We start from the raw sequence: 17,504 nt of genomic DNA, 5'->3' as shown, positions 1-17,504 counted from the left end.
TAGTTTACACGAAGCAGACAGAAATATGAGGCAGGCGTTTTCATGTGAATATATACTCCGTTATTAACCATGCACAGGATACTGCATATTTGTCTGAAATGTATATCTCCAGCTAAGCGCCCAGTCTGATGCATATTCATCCATAATGACATTCGAGACGCACCAAATGAGATTGACCTGGAATATTGTATAGAGTAGTAGATAAGACGTCGGAGACGTTAAGGTACCATATACACTAACCGCTTTTGAAAGCGGCACCGCATCAATGATTTTCCTTCGGAAAAACCCTTGATCGTTATCGGTGGATGGCAGAAAAGTAAATGGATGGTTTTCTCGGGCTTACTTGATTCTCGTCAATTACGTTCGTTAGGCCGGATATTTGGTGGAATACACTTTTCCTTTCAAGTGTCATGAAACCACAAATATCATCTCTGTCTTCTGCGGCACGGCTTTCCGCTCGGCCTCTCAACATTCCTCTATCCCACCGCGGAGTTCGCCATTATGCGCAGATAGCGTCGGTACGGGCAAGGCCCTCATTATCCCAATCGACTTGTCCAGTGTTGTTCCAGGATGGACGCCCAATGCAAAGAAGGTGGATTACAGAGGCTTATATCCAGCGAATGAAAGATGCTGAGAAGCAATGGAAAGAATGGGCGGGGGAGATCAAGGCCGGGGAGAGACTCAGTTTTGTGCAGCATCTGGAGCAGAGAGAACTACTGCATGATGTCGTCGGGTGCGTGCAGCATGCGATTATTACAATTCATTAATTCTGGGCGAGGACTCCATGCTGACTTTGGACTTGCCTAGGGAACGCGATCTTCTACACAAAGTCTTCACCGAGAAGCGAGTCGGCCTCTACGCCGGTATAGATCCAACCGCTCCTTCGTTACATATTGGGCATATGTTACCGTTCATGGTTCTAGCGTGGGCCTACGTCTGGGGCTTACCCGCGGTGTTTCTAGTCTGTGACCCTTTTGTGTTGGAAGTCTTAGCAAGTGTAACTGACCCCGATACAGCTTGGCGGTGCCACATCTCGAGTCGGTGATCCGACGGGCAGATTGCAAGGGAGGGAGCAAGTGCAATCCTCTATACGGAAGGCAAACATGGCAGCCATGCACATGCAACTGAAGAAGCTAGGTGCGAGCATTGAGAGATATGGTCAAAGACACGGGTACGAGACCCAACGGATCTGGAGGCGATCACTGGTGAACAACAACGTATGGTGGAATAAAACATCGTTCATTGAGTTGCTACGGGACTTGGGCGCTTTCATGCGGCTTGGCCCTATGCTGGGCAGAGACACGTAAGTTGATCGCTGTGATTGTCCCCTGTTTCTGAACATGCGCTCATCTAATAACGTCTAGAGTCAAAACTAGACTAACGAAAGGCGACGGTATGTCTTTTGCTGAATTCTCATACCCTCTTATGCAAGCATGGGATTGGTGGGTTTTGTTTAGAAAGGGTGTCCAGGTCCAGGTGGGAGGCACCGATCAGTACGGTAATATCCTCTTTGGTATGGAAGCGGTCAAGTCGATCAGCAGGAATACGGCAAACGAGCAGGACCGGAACAGTCTTGAAAAGGACGTGGACAGACCAATCGGTTTGACCACGCCATTACTGACTACTTCGTCTGGCGAGAAACTTGGAAAATCCGCTGGCAATGCAGTTTGGCTTGATAAGGACATGACGTCCACCTTTGAACTATATCAGGTTTGCAGCTCGTCCACGTCCTTCTCAACAAACCAGCACTGACATGGCCACCAGTTCTTCGTACGAATTCCTGATGACGTCGTTGAACGTTATTTGAAAATGTTCACGTTCCTACCCTTACCAGAGATCGCCAAGATCATGGAGCAACAGAAGAATGACCCATCAAAGCGTGTTGCACAACATGCTCTGGCTTTCGAGTTTGTGGAGCTCATCCACGGAAAACAAGAGGCAGAAGCCGTATCCGTACAACATCGTCAGCTATTCCGCCCACGGGTGTCGACAGCTGAACCGACTCCTCTGGCCCAAGCTGGGAGACAACCACCAGCCGGCCATTTCAGATCCCCCACAGCGAGTTTTGTCAACCCCCAGGCTGGGAACCAGTACGCCCCCCAAACTAATTTCTCGAACATGCCGTCTGTAAATGTCACTCTTCCGCGGTCCCTTGTCTACGACCAACCTTTCAACCGGGTCTTGTGGCATGCGGGATTGGTGTCGTCAAAGAGCGAAGGCCACCGCATTATTAAGAATGCGGGAGCATATGTGGGATCCCGCCCAGGCGAGAGCGGGCCCATGTCGGATGAATTATCATTCACGCCCATCAAGCCATGGACGGCTAACAAAACAGCAGAATTCATTCATGGTGAATCTCTGTTGATCTTGAAGCTGGGCAAGTGGAAATTCAAGCTGGTCAACATCATCAGTGACGCAGAATTTAGAGAACGCGGGCTTACTGCGCCTGGATGGGAATCACAACAGGATGAAAACTGACCAGAAGGAATCTAAACAAGAACATGATACTCTACTTTCTCTTATGACTTTGTGTATTTATAGACTTTGCACATATCCGAATGCATGTACCATAGCATAGTGGCGTATCTCTGCTCTTTTCATTGTGTCTTTTTATTTCTTGACCTGTCTCTGTATTGTACGGAGTATAAATTAAACGATTAATATTATTGATTAATATTATTACAGTATTTTAATAATTTTTTTTTCTTTTCTTTCTTTGTCTTTTTTAATATGTCTTTTTTCCCTAGCAGGTGTAGACATGCCATGTACCGTACCTTGTACACGGTAAAACCACTAAACGCGTCCGACGCGCGACGCCCTTATCAATCACATCTCCGCCCTGCAATCTCTCTTCCTCCCACAGCACCGGACCGCTCGAGTCTGTTTCTCAGTCTTCCATCGCATTGAAGCTAGAATTATAAGACTGTATTGCTTTAGCTCTCAAATGCTTTTGTCAACGTTTTAATTATTTCCATCCTCCGCAATGGCCAAAGGAACCCCCGCCGCATCCTCGCCCACGACCGCGACGCCTCCGTCCGCAGCGCTCAAAAAAACAACCTCCAGCGCGCAGAACATGAGAAGTCAGAAGTCTATCCTCGGATTTTTCCAGAAATCATCTCCCTCGACACCGTCTTCTGCTGTTCGATTCCCAGAGCCCGCGTCTTCGCCAGCAGAACGTGTCTCAGAGAACCGGGGGGCGAACGCTCCGAAAGAGGCTTCGACAGGAAAGAAGAATGGACTGAAGTTTTCGCAGAAATTGACACCTGTGCCGAGTAGTGATCTGGGTGAGGTTGACGAGGATGAAGAGAAGGTTGCAGATGGACAGGTGTGTTCTGCGTTACGGCCGTGATGGTGATTTAAAAGCTGACCAGTTTCGTTTAGCTGCGGACGAGTCCTGTTCAACCCAAAACTTCTAGTTCCCCTCCACGTCGAGTAAGTGAAATTGATTGTCCATTATATCGTTATCCTCTAATCCTCATATTTTCAAGTCCAAGAAGCAGGTCAACTACGTCGAGTCCGATTCCGAAGGAGAAGATGATGACGATCAAATCTTCGGCCCCAATCGGAGGAACAGTCGGCTTAATAAGAGAAGAAAAACCTCTCCTGAAAGTGATGATGATTTCAAACAGGATGGAAATGATGATGATGATAATTCTGACGAAGGTCAGTTCATGCGCTCTTTACACTCTACATCTAAAAGAAGGTGCTGACGGACTTAGAAATGGACGATTTCGTAGTTGCGGACGAATCGGACGAGGACGCAAAGCCATCGAAAAAGCGCAAGAGACCCACGAACCGAAAGGCACCGAAATCATCACCGCCGCCGTTTGAGCCAACGCCGGCCGACGAAGAATTGGATCTGGAAATCCCAGATGCTCCATCTGGATCAACCATGAAGTGGACATATGATCCAGACAATCTCGAAGCTCGCCAACAGCGCACTGCTCCTACTTCCAAGACTCCTTCCAGCGCCGTCAAGCAAAAGGCACATCTTAAAGAACCCGAGGAACGTTATTCATGGCTTGCAAATCTTCGGGATATGGACGGTCACCCTATTGGTCATCCAGAGTACGATCCTCGCACTCTTTATATACCTCCGCTGGCATGGTCCAGATTCTCTCCTTTCGAGAAGCAGTACTGGGAGATTAAACAAAAGTTTTGGGACACTGTTGTCTTCTTCAAGAAAGGAAAGTTTTACGAGTTATATGAGAATGATGCCACCATCGGCCACCAGATGTTTGATCTTAAGCTCACTGATCGAGTGAACATGCGTATGGTCGGTGTTCCTGAGATGAGCTTGGATTATTGGGCCAACCAATTCGTGGCTAAGGGCTACAAGATAGCTCGTGTGGACCAATCTGAGTCTGCCTTGGGCAAAGAGATGCGTGAGCGAGACGGTAAGAAGAGTGGTGGAAAGGAAGACAAGGTCATCAAGCGAGAGTTGTCTTGTGTCCTCACTGCAGGTACCCTAGTTGAAGGGTCGATGCTCCAGGACGACATGTCCGTGTTTTGCGTCGCTATCAAGGAGGCCATCATTGATGATCTTCCTGCCTTTGGGCTTGCTATTGTCGACACGGCGACGGGTCAATTCTCTCTGTCTGAGTTTGTCGACGATGTGGACATGACCAAGTTCGAGACATTCGTCGCGCAGACCCGCCCACAGGAATTGCTTCTCGAGAAGTCAACAATCTCCCAGAAAGCACTGCGGATACTGAAAAATAACACCGGTCCCACAACCATCTGGAACTACATGAAGCCCGGGAAGGAATTTTGGGAGGCTGATATTACCATCAGAGAACTTGACGTGAGCGAGTACTTTGTCTCTCAGGACGACGAGAACATTCAAGCGTGGCCCGAGGCACTTCGACAAGCTCGGGAGAAGGAGTTGGTGATGTCTGCTTTCGGAGCCATGGTGCAGTATCTTCGTATTCTGAAGTTGGACCGCGACTTGATCACCATTGGAAACTTCTCCTGGTACGACCCGATCAAGAAGGCATCTAGCTTGGTCCTGGATGGTCAAACGCTCATCAACATGGAGATCTTTGCGAATTCCACTGATGGTGGTTCGGACGGCACTCTTTTCCAGCTGCTGAACCGCTGTATTACCCCTTTTGGAAAGCGAACTTTCAAGCAATGGGTTTGCCATCCTTTGGTGGATGCGAAGAAGATTAACGCCCGATTGGATGCTGTCGATGCTCTCAATGCTGACCCGAGCGTCCGTGACCAATTCTCTTCTCAGTTGGTCAAAATGCCTGACCTGGAACGACTTATCTCCCGCATTCACGCTGGCAACTGCAAATCCCAGGACTTTGTGCGTGTATTGGAAGGATTCGAACAGATCGAATACACCATGAGCCTTCTCACTGACAGCGGCTCTGGCGAAGGTGTCATTGGACAGCTCATCAATTCCATGCCTGACCTGGGTAGCTTGCTCGAGTATTGGAAGACAGCATTTGACCGCACCAAAGCCAAGGAGAACGGTATTCTAGTTCCAAAGGCAGGCGTCGAGGAAGACTTTGACAACTCTCAGGAGTTCGTCGAGCAATTGCACAGTGATCTAGATAACCTTCTGAAGAAAACACGGCGAGACCTTGGCTCGAGTGCGATTTGCTACAGGGACAATGGAAAAGAAATTTACCAGCTCGAGGTTCCCATCAAGGTGAAGAATATCCCCAAGAATTGGGACCAGATGTCCGCAACGAAACAGGTCAAGCGGTACTACTTCCCTGAATTGCGATCTCTCATTCGCAAGCTACAAGAAGCCCAAGAAACACATAGTCATATCGTGAAGGAAGTCGCTGGTCGATTTTACGAACGTTTTGATGAACACTACGCCACCTGGCTCGCGGCCGTGAAGATTGTGTCGCAGCTCGACTGTCTGATCAGTTTGGCCAAGGCTTCAGCGTCGCTGGGCGAGCCAAGTTGCCGACCGGAGTTTGTCGACAACGAGCGAAGTGTTCTTGAATTCGAGGAGTTGCGCCATCCATGCCTGCTATCTTCCGTTGAGGACTTTATCCCGAATAACGTGCAACTGGGAGGAGAACAGCCCAATATTAACTTGCTTACCGGAGCTAACGCTGCCGGAAAGTCAACAGTCCTCCGAATGACTTGTGTAGCTGTTATCATGGCCCAGATCGGCTGCTATCTGCCCTGCCAATCTGCCCGCTTAACGCCTGTTGACCGTATTATGTCTCGTCTGGGCGCTAACGACAATATCTTCGCCGCCCAATCGACCTTCTTCGTCGAGCTCTCCGAAACAAAGAAGATCCTTGCAGAAGCTACCCCTCGCTCTCTGGTTATCCTCGATGAGCTGGGCCGTGGAACCAGTTCCTACGATGGTGTCGCCGTCGCCCAAGCCGTCCTGCACCACGTCGCCACGCACATTGGCGCCATGGGTTTCTTCGCAACGCACTACCACTCCCTCGCAGCAGAATTCGAAAATCACCCCGAGATCTCCCCCAAGCGCATGAAAATTCATGTCGATGACGAAGAACGACGCGTCACCTTCCTATACAAACTGGAAAGCGGCGTCGCGGAGGGAAGTTTCGGTATGCACTGCGCTGCTATGTGCGGTATTCCCGATAAGGTTATTGAATGTGCGGAGGTTGCTGCTAAACAGTGGGAGCATACCAGCCGTCTCAAGGAGGATTTGGAGCGTCGTAAGGGCGGTGGATTTATTGGTCTTGGTTGGTGGAGTGATGTTGCCTGGGCTCTGAAAGAATCGACTGGTGAGAGTGAAGGGGAGGGTAACGAGGATATTTCCGATGCTGGGTTGGAAGTCCTTCGCAAGGCTATTGAGACTTTGTGATTATGATCATGGTTTGTCTGGTTTATTATGTTGCCTTTCTTTTTTAAAGATTTGAGAGTGCGGTGCTGGATATAAAGTCACTTTCTGCGGTTGTTTGTGCTAGGGTCCTAATTTACTCATATTTGAGTCATATCCGTCATATTCATGTAACAGACAGTTAGAATAGAACCTGTTGATCGATATACTTCTACTTTCTCGCCTGAAAAATAGATGGCACACATCATTAAACCCCTAACCCTTCCAACATAAATATCCCAGCTAACCAATGACCTAACGAACAACACAGCCCTAGTGAAAACCTCAAAACGCAATCTAGTATCAAATCCCAAGACAACCCAGCGATGACATCAAAGCCCAACGCTCAAGCCGTACTATTCTCTAGCTCGATATATGGAAACAATTCATCTTCCATTTTCATGGGGCGCGCGGAGGGGGTGTCAGGCTCGCCAATACTACCAATCATACACAGTTAGTGACTTACCCCAGCAAGAACATTTAAACAAACACCAACGAGAACAGACCTCTCATTCTTGACCTCCTTCACTTTAGCCTCCTTCGCAGGAGTTCGCTGCTTCTTTGGCTTGGTGGGCGATTCCTCGACACCACCGTTGGTGTCCTCACTATCGTTGGCGGCGGTTTTGCGCTTGGTAGGGGTTTTCTTCGGAGTCGTAGAGGGCGTAGCGTCGGGAGTACTGCTCGCACCACCACCATTCGCGGGATTCGTAGCGATATACTCAGCCAACTTGCGCTTCGCGTTACGGTAGACAGTGTTCGCAGTGGCGCCGTTCTTGTAGCCAGACATCTGAGCAAGTTTTTCGTAATCCATCTGTTTTGGTTGTCAGGGCAAGGGTTCTTATTTAGGATAGATTTGATGAAGCTAGTTTGGTGGGTGAGAGAGGCGGACCTTCTGCTGTTCGCTCGCGAAGTAGCTAGCCAAGAGCATAAGCTTTGTTTCGCTGGGTGACAGGCCCAACGTGGCGTTGGATTTGGCTCTTCCGGACATGTTTGGTGGTTTTGGAGGCCAGGGATAGAGAAGAAGGTTGGAATCGTAGGATCCGCAGCTTTACTCGTACAGCTGGGCGAGAGAACGATGGGGTTTTTGAGGAAGTGGAGAAGAGGGGATTCAGGAAATACTATGTGCCCATGGTGAAAGAGCAGGACTGAGAAGTACCCAGTGAATGATTGAAATGACGAAGCCCCAGGCTACAACACAAAGACTGGTGTATAACTGCATTCACCAGCACTGAAACTGTCAATATGTTCCTATGCATCACTAGGAAGAGAAGAGGTTCATTATATTCATTCAACGTTTCTTTGACACATTGCTCTGTATCTGCCTGTATACATGCCCCCACAGCTCAGGATAAAATGTTGTAGACTGTTTCCCTGATTGGCTCTTCTCCATCGTCCAGAACTGTTTTAACGTGCTTCCTTTCCACCAAGGCAGCGGAGCAGGATTCCGGTTTCGAAAGCTCACGGGCCGTAGCAACGCCTTGTCCGCAACGAGATCGCCCACTCGCACTTCTGTCTGACGGGGGATGGTGGTGAACTTCATGGTGTTGATGTAGAGGGTAGCGGTAGGGGGGAGGGTTCTTGCGTATTGGATTGCTTGTTCGCGAGAGCGACGGGCGAAGACAGGGAGGGCTAGGTGGACGAAGTTGACGAATGGGGCGGAGGTGTAGGCGACGAAGAGCATGGGAATCGTGCCTCCGGCGACCACTAATACCAGTGTCAGCTTGCATTTCCGAGGAGATCGGAGAGTGCAGATCGGTTCTTACCAGCAGGAGCTAGGTACCACGGGTATTCATCAGCGGCAAAGGCCGGCGCAACGAGGAGACATGATGCGCCGAAGAGGAATATGGTGGTCAATCGTAGCATTCCCAGGAAAAGTGTCCGACCCGTTCCTCCATGATAGATCAGAATGCGCTCCGGTGGTCCTGTATAGACGCAAGTCAACATGAAGCCCAAGCTTTATAGGTGTGTCGTTCGTACCTCGTCGGATAGCGGATTTTGCATGCGCGGCCGGAGATGTACCCGGAGTACGCAGGCCAGCTGGGGAGCCATCTTTTGTCTTCAACAGAGGAGCTTCTTCTTTTGGGGTTCGAGGGGTCTTTAGAGTTGGGGAATTTGTCGTCGTCTTTAAGCGGGCAAACAATCGGCTGCTGAGATCCCTCCGCACGGTCTGGGGTAACGAAGTGCGCAACTGCGGATGGAATAACAGGAGAGTTGGTCGCATGGCAGACATTTTATTTGGGGATGGATTAATCGCAATCCAATTGACCCAACAGTATAAAGAGAAATCAATTCTCTAAGGACCAAGCGCGGAAAAGAAACGCCCTCCACCGCGGAACTACAGATTTCCCCGTGACCGCGGAGGCTTGGCGCTTGTGCTTTGTATCAACATTCAATATTCGGTGTCTCTCTTCCCTTCATACTCTCGACTTGACACGTCCATATGATATATATTGCCCCTTGAGCCCGTATATTATCCCCTCTTCGACTAACGAGAGCTCCGGGCCATGAACAGCTCTCGATTGCCCTGCTAACTCGCCATGTCGTCGGCTTACGGTGGCCTCCTACGGCCGATTCTATTGACAGCTATCTTCTTGCTCTCCGTGATACTACCCGGACATGCCTATGAATCTCTCTCCGACGAAACCCTTAAAGCTCTCCCCCGACCTAATAATGACTTTGACATCAACACCGGCGCCCTTCTATCTCCCATCCTCGTACCCCGTGTCCCCGGGACCTCAGGTCACACCGCCGTCCTAAACCACTTTGCGGACTTCTTCCGGACGAGTTTGCCCAAATGGAGGGTGGAGTATCAAAACTCAACACAAAAAACACCAGTTTCGAAAGGCAAGGAAGTCCCGTTCGTCAATTTCATCGCAGCGCGAGACCCGCCATGGGCTGCGGTTGGTGATGTAGGACGGCTTACGTTAGTCGCGCATTACGATAGTAAATACGAGCCTGAGGGGTTCATTGGGGCGATCGATAGTGCCGCGCCATGCGCTATGATTATGCATGCCATGCGGAGCATTGACGAAGCATTGACGCGGAAATGGGAGAAGATGGAGGCGGAGGGTCATGCGGATGCGTCGCTGGAGGAACAGAAGGGGATACAAATAATTCTTTTGGATGGAGAGGAAGCGTTCGTTCAATGGACTGCTACTGATTCATTGTATGGGTCGCGCGCCTTAGCGGAGTATTGGGATAATGAGGTGAATCCCGCCATGTCATCGTTCAAAACACCATTGAACTCAATTTCTCTGTTCGTCCTACTGGATCTCCTGGGATCGAACGATCCGGCCGTACAGTCTTACTACCAGACAACGCACTGGGCTTATCGAAACCTCGCGACTATAGAGCAACGTCTTCGGGATCTCAAGCAGTTCAAATCAGTTGATAGCCAGCGGTGGTTCATCGACGGCTCGAAGGACGATCACACCCTCAAAACATACGGTGGCATACAAGACGACCATATACCATTTTTACACCGCGGGGTGGAAATCCTGCACCTTATTGACGCTGCTCCGTTCAAGGGATTCCCTAAGGTCTGGCATACCATGGATGACAATGCTGAGAATCTGGACATGAATACCGTCGAGGACTGGAGCATGCTCGTCGCGGCGTTTGCGGCGGAGTGGATGGAATTGGAGGGATTCTTCGAACCTGCTTCTGGAAAGCGAGGTAATGGGAAACGCTCTGCGAGCGATGATTGGGACAAGACTGAGCTGTAAGCCTTTCCTTTCTTGCTCTCTTGCTGAATTGAATCCTCTTCATATCTTCTTTAACCATTGTATATTTCATATGCATGACTCTGGCAATTGTATATACAGTGAACCGTGCTGATCTCAATTAATTTACAGCTCTGACCAGTAGTACCTCTTGCAATCAAGCCTCTAACGTTGAAGTACATATCACAATAATTTCAGGCCATATTCATTTAGGCCCGTCAATCCTTGCCCTAATACCCAGGCAGTTTGTATAGGATATCTGTAGCCATATTATCATCTTTATGAAATTTAATAATTTCTCTACTATCCATGTGCCACTTCCTTGCATGCAATTGGGTAGTCATGCTACTGAATTGCACTGTTAGATAGCACTTTTCCAACATCAAGATTTTATCGCCAGCCATGAGTAGCTACATAGTTGGATCCTGCACAATTTGACTATTTTGAGGTATGCAAGTTAACGTTAGCATGGGGCGGGGTAGCGTTGTTATTTCAGCTGGCGATGCCCACACTCATACATCACGTTTAATCCCTTTTCTACATTCACCACGCCAGAAATTTTTGACCAAATGCACCTACTCAACCGTTGCCTTTGTTTCTTGCGGCACCAACAGTTGCAAATGCGAGTTCGTCATCTAACCTCCCGGAACCGTTATCCAGATTCCTTGCCGCCGATAGCATCTTTGAAAGAAGCATCAATAAATTAGTAGAAGTTCATGTCCCCCTAGCGTGGAGAAAAGCAGAAGAATTAACCCGCAATGTCCGTCATATTCCTCCCTCTATATGCCACCGGATGCTAATGTTACACTAGACTGCTCACTAGAGTGTTAAGAACCCCGGTTCAGTTATTTTTGCGGTTGTTGGGACTGGGGGTGCTACGGCTGTTGCTGCTCCAAGCATAGTATCTGCGTCGATACTATCTTCACTAGGGTTTGGTGCTACCGGAGTCAAGGGTTGTAAATGTTGAGATATTTACAGATACCTGTCTTTCCAAGTCTAATAGGGATTTAAATGAGTCTAGGCTCGCTCGCTGCTGCCATACACAGTATCATCGGGAACGTCGGAGCTAAAAGCTTGTTCGCAGTTGGTCAGAGTGCTGGAACCGGTGGCACTGGGCTCTCTATCATGAATGCAGTTATACAGGCTGGAGGTGCTGTTGCAGTTGTTGTTAGCGGTGGAGTAGCAGGGTTTAAGTCGATTTGTAACTGAGGCCAGTATTTACGCTGAAGTTCGTTCAGTGAGTACTACGGAGCTGTGGGCAGTTAACATCCATGTTTTAATGAATCCTATCTCTGCTGCAACCGATTAGATATCACGGCTTCGTATTTCTCGGGAATCCGGGAACAATTTCAAAGCGCCTAGCTTAATATGACATGAATCGTAGCAATTCAAGCCATATGATGATCAGGCATGAAGCTCACCAAAATGGACCCCGGCCTAATGAGAGAATACAAAGCGAAAGTGACACCTTAGGCCTATAATTTGCAGTGTTCGTTAACATTTTGCCAGATTTTCAATGGGAACGTGTCAATTCTCTGGGAATCTCTCATGACTTCCTCATAATCACCTTGGATGATTCCCTGTCTGTGTCTCAATACATTATGTCCCCCATCATTTGTCCCAACTAGCTACCAGTCTTGAATGAAAACCAGAAGGGCTATATAGTACTGTTTGGCGTAGTGTACTGACAAATGGACGAAGCTATGAACCGATGATCTTATTTTTTCCAATTCCTCATCATACAGAAGCCACCATAGTCATCAATAATCTTCTATGGGCCAACACTAGTTCCCAAGATTCTACAAAGACCAATGCCACTTCGCCCCCATCCTCTGGAAGTATCCAAACAACGCCCTCTTAGGCACATATCCATGATAAGTCTTCTGCCACCTTGCCGCCCATGAACCCAAGGAGACACCTGATTCTGTAAATCCCAGCAGCTCCAACACCCACGGCAGCAAAACAAACAGGATCCCCAGCGCAATCAAGGTCGCGTACACCGGATGGTCCTTTTTAAAATCGATGGCTGCATCGGTGGCCTTTTTCAAGGCGTCAGCAGCAGGACGCGCCAAGGCTGCGCCAGCTTCAACGGCAGTCGTTAAGCCTCGGAGAATGGCTTCAACAAGGGAATCGGTCCAGCCAGTCACGGCGACCTGTTCGTTGACCGTTTTTTGGAGCTCGACGGTCGTAGGAGATGTTAGAATAGCGGTTATGATGTTCGACGCGGCATGGTTAGTGGTTGTTGTTAGGCTGGATGTATCGGCGACGTCGCCGAAGAGGCAGGGGAGGATGGAACTGAGGAATGACATTTCGGGCGTTCAGGCTCGGGAGGGGAGATGCTCTTTTTCAGAAACTTGATGTTGAAAGGATAAGGGGTGGGACGCTGCGTTGTTCGACGCTTAAGAGAGTACATACCTACACGTGATTCAACATGCATCAACCACGTGATGAGACAAAGGTACGTGATATCGTGCCTAATATGAAGCGTATCGCTGTGAGTTAGATTCTTCGTAAACTAGAGACTTCGTGAAGCCCGGTGAGGTTCGTTGAGTGACTGATAAACATAGTGCTTTTGGTGGACCGCAAGTATCATAGTGCTAATTGTTCTAGAGAAATGAAAATATGGCAGTCCAAGAATACCAGAATGAACACGCCATCGAATTCATAACGGAGTTAGGGCACATCATCTATCCAGTTCCGGGGTAGACCCGGTTACCCCACATTTCAGGACTCAGGAGTCACCACAAAGTTCTTCTATCGCCGCCTCCGCTCTGAATGCCCTAGGAAGCTGCAGGATATAGAGAACTGAGTAGACAAGAAAAAATTATTACCTTGTTGATAAGGATGATATAAGGAATGACCCTAGAGATCTTGGGGTTCATCCGTATTCGATGCCATGGCCTGGAAGATTCCTCGCGAGACCGTGCTTCTCGAGCAATAGCTCTAATTTGAAATGTAAAACATCGCTTGAGCTCTTAATCTTCACGATAGAGCAAGTAGCACCGAAGGTAAAGAGCAGAGCTGACCAAAAAGGACAAGAATACTGCAAAGAAGTAAAAGTGGTGTACAAAAGTGCGGAAGGCTGTATATAGTACTGGTATATTTTACGATCTTTCCTCTGTCCTAGAAGTATAATTTCAGGCTGAACCTCCCCTCATAATGAAACTGATGTTCCAATTGTCACAGCAAGTTCCCCAACATGTACCCTGCCATCTGTACAACACCCCAAGTCGGCTGCAGCACTGTTCGCAAAACAGCAGGCCCCGGGCAGACACCTCGTAATCCCCAAGCGAGCCCGAAACCCACGGCACCAGTCACGAACCGCCAGTCAATATCTGCCACAGTAGCAGTAGGAAGTCTCCACTGTTCAGCGAGGGTAGGCTTGGTAGGCTTGCCGTCATTTTCATCTCTATGTTGTCCGGGTTTCGCAAATAAGTAGGTGATAAGCGACGGGCCAATTCCAAAGAGAATAATCAAGGCCAACGAAGGATCGAAACGGGAAGGATCCGTAAGGAACGCAAAAAATCGGAGTACTTTCGCGGGATCCGCCATCCCGGAGATAAACAAGCCCAGACCAAACTCCAGACCCGCCAGATACGAAAAGACTGTTTGGGATTCCTCCGATCGGTTAAGCGACTTGGGGACGATGGAGTAGTTGGTGATGCCGGCAAGGATAGTCGCGGCTGCCATGAATCCGAGTTCAGGGATTGATGGGTAGATCGGGGTATAGCAAGGGATGCCATTTGCGCAAGCAGGAATGTTCTGGCCTCCGTTGACGAAATTGGCTGTTAGTAGAGCAGTGAGAAAGAAGACAGCTGTTGCGATCAACGAGCGAGGTGATAGGCGAGAGAGGCCACAGAGCATGTGGCCAGAAGTGCAACCACGGCCGTTCTAAGAACACTTATCAGCCAGCACCTCCTCATTATGATATTGGTTTCATACCTTAGTTCCCCATCCCAACAAAAACCCAACACCTAGCGTAGATGCTATAGAAGCCCACGAGCTCGGAGCCGCAGGATATGTCGGTAGCAATGACGGTGCGAGCCAGTAAATCGGGACTGCACTGGACACAAGGCCCGCGATTATAGGCAAATTATAGCGATTTGGGTTGAAAATAATCCCTGCGAGAAGCGAGGAGATTCCAAAAACGGCTCCGTTGTGTAGTAGAAGGCCCGAGGAGCCTTGAAATAGCAGGAGGGCACCTAGGGAGGTATGCACCGGGGTGAACATTATGCGATAGCCGACTCAAGTCATTTATTCACAAAATCGCCAGTGTGCAGACAAGTGTCGTGTTGTACTCATAGTATGTTGATTTTTCGGTATGAAGAAAGGGAGAGTCGCCGATGACGGTTTCGGGGACCATAGCGATGATCCCCGAAGGAGAACGGGTTCCATGGGTCGGTGTCCTCACTACTATCAACTAAACTTCATGATTTGCGAGGAATCTTGATTCTACTTGAATTGACACCTCCGCTGCCCTCATAGTCCTCTGCAAGGGAGTTGGAAGATCTCGGAGAATTCATGGCGTCATGCTTTGCTGGCATTATCTCAGACCAAAAAATGGGCGTCCTGAAGATCATGTATTATCAGTTTAATGCATGAAGAGATCGGTCCGAGAGAAAATGGACAGATTGGGGTAAGAATGAAGATTGAACAGTAAGGAGGAAGATGAAACAAAGACGAAGACGAGGTTGCAGGGTTACATGGGGGAGCTTCAACCCTATCACCCAGGTCACGGGGTCTGCATCAGGGAAGTCTTTTCAACTCTATGCTACTTGTATCTCTAGTAGCACCGCCTGGGACATATGCCCACCCTGGTGCACAGGGTGACACTATTCGACTCGTGATGGTGGCACGCACAATGACATGGTTTGTAACCTGTCACACTCGGGTCTGGGGAGGATGCTACCAGCAATTGATGGCCAATAGAGAGCAGGTCTACGGGCATGCATCAAAAGATGATGCTTTACTTTGTTTAACAATGGATTGCGGTGATTATTGGTTCTCTGTCGTCTCATGCTGTCGACAGCACGCCCGAGGCGCAATCAAGACATTCTTGATCATGAAAGATGGAATAGATATGTATAAATCTGTCTTTTGAATGACTCTCCTGGGGACCTTTTCTCCAGTATGTTGGAGCAGGTAGTTGACACAAATACCGTTGCTGAATTGATATCTACTACAGAATCCCGAGAGGTAACCGTATGTTTACGCAGACAAGTACATATTACATGCTAAGACAGTTCATGAAGATCACATGTTTCGAGATTTTCAAAGTCCGCCAATCGAGAAGCTCATAGGACTCTCTTACTTTTCTGCGTCCTCAAATGGACAAGTCATTTGATGTGGAGTGATTTGGGAGCGGGATACCGGAGTATTTATTCACTTCTATCTTGATTTGGGAAAGACGTTCAGTTATCAATTCCACCAATACCCCCAATCTACCATTGAAACTAAGACAGCAAAATGAGCAACAATACGCTCATCCAAGCCTGCCTCCTGGCTGCTTTAGGGTTCAATTCGACCCGTGTGAAATTTCCAGAAGCCGGGACCATCGACGCTGATCCGTACAACCTCGACCTCCCCATTGTTCCAGCTGCAATTACCGTCCCGAGATCAACAGCACAGGTCGCCAATGTTGTCAAATGCGCAGCAAGTAATGGCTACAAAGTGCAGTCCAGAAGCGGAGGTCATAGCTACGGTAATCACGGTGCGTTTAATTTCCCTGGCCCAAAGTCATTAATGAGGACCTGACTGAATTGAGATACTTCTATGATAGGGCTCGGAGGCACGGACGGCGCCATCGTGGTTGATTTGAAAGATCTCAAACAATTCTCCATGGATGAATCTACATATATCGCTTCCATAGGATCAGGAATGTTGCTGGACGAAGTCACTCACAAACTCTACGACAACGGCAAGAGAGCCATGGCGCATGGAGTCTGCCCCCAAGTGGGAGTCGGTGGCCATTTCACCATCGGAGGTCTCGGACCAACCGCGCGACAGTGGGGAAGCTCTTTGGATCACGTCGAGGAGGTTGAGGTTGTATTGGCAAATTCCAGCATCGTTCGGGCGTCAAATACGCAGAACCAGGATGTTCTCTTCGCGATCAAAGGAGCCGCTGCTAGTTTTGGGATCGTTACGGAATTCAAGGTACGGACCGAGCCAGCACCTGATGTCGCTGTGCAATATACCTACGAGCTGATCCTGGGGAATATAACCGAGCGAGCCAGAATTATGGTAGATTGGCAAGATTTCATCTCGGACCCCGATCTTTCCCGGAAATTCGCATCAATCATGATTGTTTTCGAACATGGTATGCTTCTCAGCGGTGACTTTTATGGCTCTAAAAAAGAATTCGACGACCTTGGTCTCGCAGACCGCTTTCCAATTCGCAAGCCGGGGAATGTTGCTATCTTAACCGATTGGCTAGGCATGACAGGTCATGCAGTAGAAGAGCTTGCCCTAGGCATTGTTGGTGGAATACCGCTTCACTTCTACGCCAAGTCAATGGCATTCACCCGAGACAGTCTCATGTCTCCATCAACATTCGAAAAACTCTTTGACTATCTCGACAACACCGACAAAGGCACACTCCTATGGCTCATTTACTTCGACTTACAATCAGGAGCCACCAGTGACGTTCCAAACAATTCCACTGCCTATGCTCATCGTGATACGCTATATTGGCTACAATCTTATGTCGTCAACTTGGTGGGCCCTGTCTCTAATACGACTACTGCATTCCTGGAGGGAATTAACAATCTCATTGCGCAAGATGTACCCAGTGCCAATACGCGTGCGTATCCGGGATATGTGGATCCGCTAATGCCGAATCCTCAATGGCGTTATTGGGGGTCTAATTTGCCCAAATTGGAGAAGATTAAGGCGGCTATTGATCCGAATGATGTTTTTCATAATCCCCAGAGTGTGAAACCGAGAAAGCAGGCTCCATAACA

General features: G+C 48.7%; 9 protein-coding genes across 9 annotated transcripts; 5 read left to right on the top strand and 4 right to left on the bottom strand.

The window, feature by feature from the left end:
• Window positions 1-336: 336 nt before the first annotated feature.
• Window positions 337-2,653, top strand: EURHEDRAFT_407707 (tyrosine--tRNA ligase MSY1). Its single transcript, XM_040780637.1, has 5 exons — window positions 337-733; window positions 808-961; window positions 1,017-1,303; window positions 1,365-1,710; window positions 1,765-2,653. The coding sequence occupies exons 1-5, from the start codon at window positions 411-413 to the stop codon at window positions 2,476-2,478; spliced, it is 1,824 nt and encodes a 607-aa protein (XP_040643402.1). The 5' UTR covers window positions 337-410; the 3' UTR covers window positions 2,479-2,653.
• Window positions 2,654-2,858: 205 nt separating this feature from the next.
• On the top strand, window positions 2,859-7,038 carry EURHEDRAFT_382769 (mismatch repair ATPase MSH6). The gene is made up of 4 exons (XM_040779551.1): window positions 2,859-3,325; window positions 3,382-3,432; window positions 3,489-3,663; window positions 3,720-7,038. Exons 1-4 carry the CDS (start codon window positions 2,984-2,986, stop codon window positions 6,806-6,808), a joined length of 3,657 nt encoding a protein of 1,218 aa, XP_040643401.1. The 5' UTR covers window positions 2,859-2,983; the 3' UTR covers window positions 6,809-7,038.
• Window positions 7,039-7,069: 31 nt separating this feature from the next.
• Window positions 7,070-7,988, bottom strand: EURHEDRAFT_27172 (putative histone h1.3.). Its single transcript, XM_040778160.1, has 3 exons — window positions 7,713-7,988; window positions 7,330-7,634; window positions 7,070-7,260 (listed from the first exon to the last, which is right to left on the bottom strand). The coding sequence occupies exons 1-3, from the start codon at window positions 7,809-7,811 to the stop codon at window positions 7,170-7,172; spliced, it is 495 nt and encodes a 164-aa protein (XP_040643400.1). The 5' UTR covers window positions 7,812-7,988; the 3' UTR covers window positions 7,070-7,169.
• Window positions 7,989-8,111: 123 nt separating this feature from the next.
• Window positions 8,112-9,044, bottom strand: EURHEDRAFT_444938 (uncharacterized protein; the record flags this gene model as incomplete). Its single annotated transcript, XM_040783496.1, has 3 exons — window positions 8,112-8,527; window positions 8,587-8,745; window positions 8,801-9,044. The coding sequence occupies 3 exons, from the start codon at window positions 9,042-9,044 to the stop codon at window positions 8,112-8,114; spliced, it is 819 nt and encodes a 272-aa protein (XP_040643399.1).
• A 180-nt stretch (window positions 9,045-9,224) lies between these two features.
• Window positions 9,225-10,745, top strand: EURHEDRAFT_407704 (glutaminyl-peptide cyclotransferase family protein). Its single transcript, XM_040780636.1, has one exon. The coding sequence runs from the start codon at window positions 9,361-9,363 to the stop codon at window positions 10,546-10,548; it is 1,188 nt and encodes a 395-aa protein (XP_040643398.1). The 5' UTR covers window positions 9,225-9,360; the 3' UTR covers window positions 10,549-10,745.
• A 332-nt stretch (window positions 10,746-11,077) lies between these two features.
• On the top strand, window positions 11,078-11,864 carry EURHEDRAFT_407702 (uncharacterized protein; the record flags this gene model as incomplete). The annotated part of the gene is made up of 2 exons (XM_040780635.1): window positions 11,078-11,305; window positions 11,357-11,864. A coding segment is annotated over exon 2 (194 nt), but the record flags the coding sequence as incomplete, so codon positions are not given.
• A 154-nt stretch (window positions 11,865-12,018) lies between these two features.
• On the bottom strand, window positions 12,019-12,932 carry EURHEDRAFT_407701 (uncharacterized protein). The gene has a single exon (XM_040780634.1). It carries the CDS (start codon window positions 12,852-12,854, stop codon window positions 12,345-12,347), a length of 510 nt encoding a protein of 169 aa, XP_040643396.1. The 5' UTR covers window positions 12,855-12,932; the 3' UTR covers window positions 12,019-12,344.
• Window positions 12,933-13,611: 679 nt separating this feature from the next.
• Window positions 13,612-14,830, bottom strand: EURHEDRAFT_469303 (YeeE/YedE family protein). Its single transcript, XM_040785279.1, has 2 exons — window positions 14,488-14,830; window positions 13,612-14,436 (listed from the first exon to the last, which is right to left on the bottom strand). Exons 1-2 carry the CDS (start codon window positions 14,773-14,775, stop codon window positions 13,726-13,728), a joined length of 999 nt encoding a protein of 332 aa, XP_040643395.1. The 5' UTR covers window positions 14,776-14,830; the 3' UTR covers window positions 13,612-13,725.
• Window positions 14,831-16,011: 1,181 nt separating this feature from the next.
• EURHEDRAFT_373627 (FAD-dependent oxidoreductase) lies at window positions 16,012-17,502 on the top strand (the record flags this gene model as incomplete). The annotated part of the gene is made up of 2 exons (XM_040778552.1): window positions 16,012-16,255; window positions 16,325-17,502. 2 exons carry the CDS (start codon window positions 16,012-16,014, stop codon window positions 17,500-17,502), a joined length of 1,422 nt encoding a protein of 473 aa, XP_040643394.1.
• Window positions 17,503-17,504: the final 2 nt, after the last annotated feature.

The sequence above is a fragment of the Aspergillus ruber genome (genome assembly GCF_000600275.1).
Source record: "Aspergillus ruber CBS 135680 unplaced genomic scaffold scaffold00001, whole genome shotgun sequence".
Classification (NCBI taxonomy): Eukaryota; Fungi; Ascomycota; class Eurotiomycetes; order Eurotiales; family Aspergillaceae; genus Aspergillus; species Aspergillus ruber.
This window is presented reverse-complemented; position numbering and strand designations above follow the sequence as displayed.